At 34.4% G+C, this 8,152-nt stretch overlaps 1 protein-coding gene across 1 annotated transcript; it reads right to left on the reverse strand.

The window, feature by feature from the left end:
• Positions 1 to 1,076: 1,076 nt before the first annotated feature.
• Positions 1,077 to 7,403, reverse strand: LOC112019836 (uncharacterized). The gene is made up of 3 exons (XM_024052381.2): positions 7,098 to 7,403; positions 2,497 to 2,520; positions 1,077 to 1,619 (listed from the first exon to the last, which is right to left on the reverse strand). Exons 1-3 carry the CDS (start codon positions 7,291 to 7,293, stop codon positions 1,318 to 1,320), a joined length of 522 nt encoding a protein of 173 aa, XP_023908149.1. The 5' UTR covers positions 7,294 to 7,403; the 3' UTR covers positions 1,077 to 1,317.
• Between the last annotated feature and the right edge of the window lie 749 nt (positions 7,404 to 8,152).

The following is an 8,152-nucleotide window of genomic DNA, read 5'->3' on the forward strand; positions in this document are numbered from 1 at the left end:
CTCATTATTTTATTATAAAAAAATTGAAATATATATATATATATATATATTTAAATTATATATGTGCGTGTATGGAGGCTAATTGAAGATCACAGCTGTATTAGTGTGTATTGCATCGTGTGAGTGCATGTTACGTTGAAAGTTGAAAGCGCGTTTTTTGGTTTCTTTTTGTGGGACTCATGAGAGTCATGTAAGAACCTATTTGCTTTGATATATTTTGACTGTCTTTTTCCTATAAAGAAAGTCAAATGGCTGACCGCTGACAGTTTGTTGAGTAACTTGAGTTCCACTTCCAACCGACAGTAACGACCCCACGTATCTGATTTCTTGACGTTAATGTTTGGCTTAGGATATCATAGTTCAGTTCCTGTTTGGATAGTCTGAAAATGCACGATTGGCCTTGGATGTTAGTCTGGGTCTGATCACAAAAGTGCTTTAAGAGCCTCAAACTGTTCTGTTTTTAGTACAATTTGAACTGCCAAACATTTGATAATTTCCAAAAAGCTAAAGAGTTCTGAAGAGTTAAAAACATTGTTCATTGTGATTAACGCTAACAAGAGCTTTTCGGTTAAAGCTCTATATTGCAAAATCTCTAATATTAAAGCTCTATTTCTAATAGCAATACCAAACAGACACTAAACATATGGTGCTAGAAATTTGGTCAATGTCACTCTTAGAGCCTCATTGCACAAATCATCTGCATTAATATTTGAGAAAGCTTAATTTGATATACATTCATTTAAGTATAATTATAACAATATCTAAAGGCTTCTCAGACTAAAATATTCATGAGACTTCTGTGAAAGTTTCGTATGGGTAAGGACAGGATGATGGATGTGATGAATGTATCACACAAATTCAATGTAAAGGATTTAAAAGAAAAATGGTTTACCTAATTGATGATGGAAGTCATCATTCTTCTGCGTAATAAAAAGATTCATAATTCTGAATGTATCTGATATTTAAACATCAAGTTCGCAAAGTGGAAGCCAATTTGGTTGAACTGGTTAAATATCAGTTGAAATTACATATACATGACAAACAGTCTGAAATTGTGTTCCTAACCAGCAAGAAAATGCTTGCAACAGGTAATGCATTACCAGATACATCATATCTGCATGTAGTAGTAAATGGTAGAGCTGAGAGATCCATTACAACATCATTTATAATTTAATGATTGGCATACATGACATCTGAGAGAGAGAGTTTCTGCCTCAACAAGGTGTCAACTAGCACTTTGCTTGCCTGCTTGTATAATAACCACGGATAGAACAATTCACTGCTTCATATGAAAAGATAATACCAAATTTTACAGTCCTATTCCCCTTCCCAGCCCATTTGACGGGCTCTATGCTCCCACAATGAAGTCACCTTTCTCTCCTTGATCAGCAGTGCCTCAGACCGCTCTCTGGCCTCCTCACAGGTTTCAGTGGCAGCATTGCATTTTTCTGCCTCCCTCTGGTACTGGGAAGCCGCCCTTTTAGCTTCAGCAAAGGTAATGTTCATATGGCGAACACGCTCCTCAGAAACAGCCTCTTGCAGTTTCAACTCCTCTGTTAGAAGGTCCACAAATTGCTTCTCCATCTCCTGCTTGAGATCTGGGTCATTACCTCCACAATCTGTCATCAGCATAATGAACATCACATAAATGAGCAAATAACTAGAAAAATGAACCACTGAGGAATAGGGAAAAGCAAGAGTTTAGGCTTTCCAGATGGTAGAAGCAGGAAGCATTTGGTGGCTGAGAATGTCATGACAAAACCTAAATTGATCCTCATGCAAAGGTTATAAATTAGGCCCCAACAGGCCAACAACCAGAAGAATTCCCAAATTTTTATTCTGGTTATGGCAAAATTTAAGGTATGTTATAAAAAGGTACTTTAGATTTTATACTTTTTAAAGAAATAGCATGATGAATCAACTGATGAAAGGGAACGATTGAGTAAGAGCCCAGATAAAAGGGCCATTTGACAAAGAGCTAAATGGACATGGTAAAGGTTAGAGCTCCATAGTTGGCAAAATCAACTTTATGGCAACACTAGTTCCTAACAAATATTAAATGTACTAGAATGCAAATTTACAAGAACATATTAGTTAAAATCTTTTATCAGTACAACCCAACTCAGTGTTGACAAAACTTAGAAAAAATATGGTTCTTATGTTATATCCACATTTTCAACCTAGAAAATAAAAATGCAATCTAATCTGTGGATGGACAGCAGAAAAGACAGAGTATGCATGCTCCAAACGTATGCACAAAAAGTCTATAAAACCAGAGAAAATAATCAAGTCACAATTCCTTTTAAAGGAAAGAAGCAGAGAAAGAAAGATAAAAGATGGACTTTGATCCTTCATTTTCAACAGAATAAAGATGAACGCAATGAATATTGAGTAGCATAGGAATTTCTTTACCAAATTAACAGAATATAGATGAATGTAAACTATGTTAACACAGTAATTTCTTCACCAAATTGAGTCAGGAGGATGAATTCTAACCTGTGACAGAGAGATTGGCTAGCCCTGCAAGAGAATTGAAAAAGTCCAGAGATGGCCAATATTAGTATATATACAACAAAATATCTCAGATTAGGGAAAAACTGGAAGTTCGAAATTCAAAAGAGAGTCTGTGTAACAAGAAATAAAGTAGAAAAGATAAGGAAATCAGGAATGGACATCCCAGATCTACATGCAATTTCAATAGCCAAATTCATTTGTGCAAAACCAGGAATAAGAAAGTTGCATACGACTAAATCCAAATTAATGTATGAAAGCAGATGTAAAAGAAGACATATAGAAGCATGTAGAAAACCTTCCTGGTAAACTATAGGTGAAGACAGCATCCCAAGAAATCAAATTGCCATTAGCCCATGAAATAACCATGAGAAGCGAAAGCACAAAATCTATAATTAACTTTTACCAAACAAATGGTCATCTTCATATATTCTAATAGCAAACATTTGGGTTTTATTTAATTCTTTCAGCCCACCCTTGTGCTTCCATCATCATAATAGCCGGACGGTAATAGGCAGGTTGCCCTATAACATATCCTTAACATCCAGAAAAATAGCCAGTCAATTCTTTTTAAGTTTAACAATGAAGAAGCATCACCAAGCACAAAGAGGCCTAAATACAAGTCACAGTCATATGTCAAAAGAAACATCAAAATCATGAGATCACATATGGGCTCAGCTGAAACGTGAAGTATTTCAGGCAGATCATTTCATATTTTATAAATTATTCACTATGAAAGCACCTAGGTAAGATCCACTTAGGTGGGACCAGATCTGGGTAATAACCCTATTCCACTATTTACAAATGAAAGCATACAAATACCAAAATTTGAAGGAAAGGATGGGATAGCCTGAATCAAACCAAATAACTATGAACATTGTTTTAATTACTGAATGATATAAATGGTTCAGGAAAATACTGGTTGACACAAACCAGTCAAGGAAACTTTTCAAAACACATATGTACAGTAAATCCTTATAAAATGTATCCCCCTGACTCACAACCATTAAGGTCAAAGTCACAGGATGGGCACAGCAGCCATATCAGTGGAAAAGTAGGGTTCATTTGTATATCATGAATTGGGCTTTTGGGTTCCCCTCTCATTATAATGGTGTTCTTGTATACTCCAGCTGCAGTGCCATAATTTGAACCAAACAAAAGGCAAGATCATTGGTACAACAGCACTGGACAGCATTTCTCAACTTATTGTAGATCTCCACAACAAAATTCAGCTTTTTTGTCAAGTATTGTGAAGCCACATATGTGCCCTAATTTGACGAAGTCCCAAATTATTCACGATAAAATAAGAGTTTTGCTCACTGATATAACAAACACATAAGGACTCATCTATTTTCATTCTAACTTGAAATGCTTCCTACGTTCTCAAATTCATTTTTGAGTTTCTAGGATCAAGTGCAACAGTGGTTGAATCACCGTGTCAAATCCCAAGTCAATAGAAATTTGTACCTCATTAAGACACCAACTTACCACCATACTTAAGTACAATGTGACAAATATCTGTTAAGGTATCGTATTCATACCACTAGTGTAAACTTTTGTTCATAGGAGCACCGGAGTTACATTCGTAACTTAATGTTATGGTTGTAAATAACATAGCGTTCCTGACAGAAAATGGCGACTCCTTCAGAAAAACAAAGTTATTCAAGTTTTGCATTCTCTTCTCTTAACTTTTGTAGCTCCATGACCAAAATGATGCATGAGATTGAATGAAAGAAGTCCAAATACTTTTATTATATGAATCGAATTATAGGACTAGCAGTGCAGTGCATGTTAAATATGTTTTCAACATGCCTCAAAGTCGCATTATTTTTTCTTATCATTGTCAATCTCCTCCACAGTTCATGCAGCACACTAGCGCTTTTTCTCTCACCATCAATAAGTTCAAAGCAAATTCTTTACATAGTTCTCAAACCAGTGGCGACTTCATGAATTTTTCTAGGGGTTCTTTAAGAAGCATAATTTCTTAGGGTATTTCATTAATTTTTTTTGTCTTTTATAACTATAATTTGTTATGATTAGAGTAACATAATTTAATTTGTTTGTCTTTTTTAATATATTGGTTAATTAAATTATTAATTATTATTTATTAGTTTCTTCATTATTTTTCTTTACTAGCTATTAGCACACACCCCATTATGCACTAGCACACATCCCATGTGCATTATCCACAACCAACCCACTACCTGCCTAGTGCCTAAGTCCTAAAATAATTTAATTTTGTCTTTTATTAGTAAGTTAGGCTAACTGCCTCTCATGCCTTTACTTCCCCCAATTCAAATATCCCACCCGGCCCCATCCACCCCCCACTCAACAAACAAGCCCCATGGCCCCAATCATAAGACTCAATCAGATTATACATTCATAATCACAAATCACAATACACTAAAAGACAAACTGAATAACTCACCAACACACACCAGGGATAAAATCAAAACATGGGCAAATATTAATAAAGTTACAATAAAACTAAGCAATTACAATTCAAAGAGAATCAATCAATTAGATAAAGTTTTAAAGAGAGAGAGACTCTCATTTCACTTTCAGTCTTCAAATAAAAGAGAGAGAGAGATAGAGAGAAGAGAGAAAACCCATTAACTTGTATATGTAAGATAGACAAAGAAAGAGTAGAGAGAAGTAAAGTGTAAAGTAAAGATGAAATACCTTGAGGTTGAGGGGCGCGCCGTCAGGTAGCACATCGAGGCGACTGGCGAGGAAGGAATCTCCGATTTGATAGACGAGGTGATTGGCATGAGCTCTGTTGAGATGACTGGCGATGACCGATCAGCTTTGTTGCTCGAGTTTGGGACGGAGGCGCCGTCCGTTGGTCGTTGATGACTAATGAGATTTTTTTTCTTAAGTTAGGTTTCTCCGTTTCTAATTTCAGTTTTTGCTTTACTTGATGAATCGGTGGATCTGTATATTGGGTTTTGGTTTGTTTGTTTGTTTTTTTTTTTTTTTTTTTTGAGAATCCGTGGGTTTGCTACCATTTGTTGGATTTGCCATATGTTTTTTTTTTCTTCTTTAGATTAGGTTTGCTTTTTCATATGTTGTTTAGGATTGATGTTGGGCTTTTTTTCCTAGGTGGGCANGTTCATGCGGTGAGATTCTATCTTTCTAAGTACTTGGTTTAGGAATTTAAACTATTTTCTTTTCTTACTTGGTTTAGGAATTTAATTCCTTTTCTTAATATATGTTCGTAGAATTAGTTAATTTTTTACTTGGTTTAGGAATTTTTATAATTTTCGTAATATATTTTAAAGAACAGGGTTAAGTATTGTTTTACAGTTTGCTTGAGTAATGAAACTTATTGTTGGAGTTTTTCCTTCAATAGCTTGGTACTGATTCCAAGCAACCCTAGGTGCAGGTTCCTAGGTTTTTCTTCTCTCTTACGAGGTGCCGATTCCATTCAAGCCTACGTCTTGATTCCAATATTATTTTATTTTTCTATTCTTCAATTTTGGTGTTGCATCAGTTTTGGTCTTGTCCTGCGTCAAAATTCTACTTGGATTGTTTAAGAGAAACAGTTTCATGCAGATTTCCATTTACCTTTTTTCCTTTCTCTTTCTAGGCTTAGGGGTGGGTGAACAGCAATATTGGTATGGTGTTTGACTAGCCATCTTATGGTTGGTCAATTAACTATTCCATATTCAGACATTTCTGAGCACCCATGGAGTTAAAAAGATGGTTATTTAAGTCACCACTAGTTAAACGCCAGAGGCTTCTTAATAAAGGCAATAATAAATCTTTCTGCCACAAAACTGAGTGCATGATCATGTGTGAACTCAGATCTAGAAAGGACTTCATACAGCCCAAATAAAGCTTGGTTGCAGACTTGCAGTTCCTCTTAAGATATGCTAAATAGCAGTAGTTTTATGGAAAAAATCAAGGGGGAAAAAAATTCTGTCATGTGAATAGAGGATGTAAAATAAGACAAGGTCAGATCTTCATGACTTTCCTACAGATGCATGGGCACATCTATGGGATCAAAGAAGAAATTTAAATCCATCAAGTGGAGATCTCTCAAAAACAAAGTGGGCTCCGTTTAGTTCCATTCAATATACATATAACACCCAGAAACTGAAATGGGTTTCCTTTGATTTCAATAAGTTAGTTAAACCAAATAGAAATAAAAAGTTCACAAATTAGAATCCAAAACTAGTAATTACTCCAAAAAAAAAATCTCGAAATGGCAAATATAAAGTAACTCTTAGTTTCACTATAAATCTAAGCCTGAACTGGAATTTAACTGTTCTAAAAGGCCAAGCAGGAAAGATCAGATTCCAAATCGACGAATTGGGCACCCCCTTAATCTCATACAATTCAGCTCATAATCAAAACAGAGTAGTAAAACAAATCCAAACCTGAATTGGGTTTCAGTTTCTCAAAGTAATTCACTAAATCAGCCACCACATCGAATCAAAAACACAAATTCATGATCTGGGTATTGCTTAATTTCACTCGAATCAACATATAATCAATCAAAATCAGAAATTTACAGCATCCAAGCACCCAAATCAATCAAAAAAGAAAACCCAGATAGAAAGAGAAGAGAAGGGTGTTTATACCAGGAGCAATCTTGAGAAGGGAGAGAGGAGGAGGGCATTCACACGTGCAAAGAGGACAAGAAGGTTTGGAAGAGCCACCAAGCTTTAAACTCTCCTTCAATCTCCAATACAGAGCCGGACCACACACTGCTAAAGCTGATACTACTGCAAACACAACCAGACAACACCGCAAGCATGCGGTAGATCGCCTTGACATTTCTCTCTCTGTGACTTGTGTGTCTCTGTCTCTGTCTCTGTCTCTCTGTGTCTGTGTGTCCGTGAGAGAAAGTGAGATCCAATGCAGCACTGGTTAAGTTCTATTAATGCATACTCGTTTTCATGTTTTTAATATGTACTTTTTTTTTTCTTCTTGAAATTTGAAGAAGTCGGTGTCTTCACATCGAGAAGCTGTAAAATTTTAGCATACCAGTTTTTCTTCTGATATTCTGATCTAAAATGTGAAGTAGATTTCGCAATTGGGTTATTTGTTGGATCCCAATTTATTTACGTCTACGGATTCCAATTTATATATTCTTGGGTCCAGTAAACAGTTATTTAAGCTTTGTTAATGGTACTTAATATACTATTTTAAGAAAGTATTTATATTATTTTTATAAAAAAATTATTTTAAAAAATTAATTATTTTAATTTTTTCATAAAATTCCTCTTAAAATAATTTGTTAATTTTTCTGTTTATTCTTTTTGACCATTGGACTTACCCTTCGTTTTTGTTGAGAAGTTTCTTGTTTAAGAGATTTGAGCCGACGTGTTTGACAAAGGATTTTTTTTTAAATAATAATTTTAGGCAATATTCAGTTATTCACAAAATTTATATTATAATAATTTTACAGTAAATTATAAATAATAAATTATTATTGATTTAAATTTAAATTTATCATTGAAATTACATTTTAGTCTACTAATAACTAATAACTGTAAGTAACAACTTACAACTAAAAATTAATCAAAAAATATTGTAGAAATAACATTTTTATTTTAGCTTTAAGAAAGAATAAGATTATGTTTTAGTTTGATACAATTTTTTTTAAATTTGTTCTAATTTATTTGATTATGTA

Source organism: Quercus suber, unplaced genomic scaffold, assembly GCF_002906115.3.
Source record: "Quercus suber isolate HL8 unplaced genomic scaffold, Cork oak 2.0 scaffold_368, whole genome shotgun sequence".
In the NCBI taxonomy this organism is placed as follows: domain Eukaryota; kingdom Viridiplantae; phylum Streptophyta; class Magnoliopsida; order Fagales; family Fagaceae; genus Quercus; species Quercus suber.

Coding starts and splice junctions, on each gene's coding strand:
- LOC112019836 (XM_024052381.2), bottom strand. CDS start 7,293: ATGTCAAGGCGATCTACCGCATGCTTGCGGTGTTGTCTGGTTGTGTTT. Junction 2,521..7,097: donor CCTTCTCAAGATTGCTCCTG/GTATAAACACCC, acceptor ATTCTCTTGCAG/GGCTAGCCAATCTCTCTGTC. Junction 1,620..2,496: donor AGCCAATCTCTCTGTCACAG/GTTAGAATTCAT, acceptor TGCTGATGACAG/ATTGTGGAGGTAATGACCCA.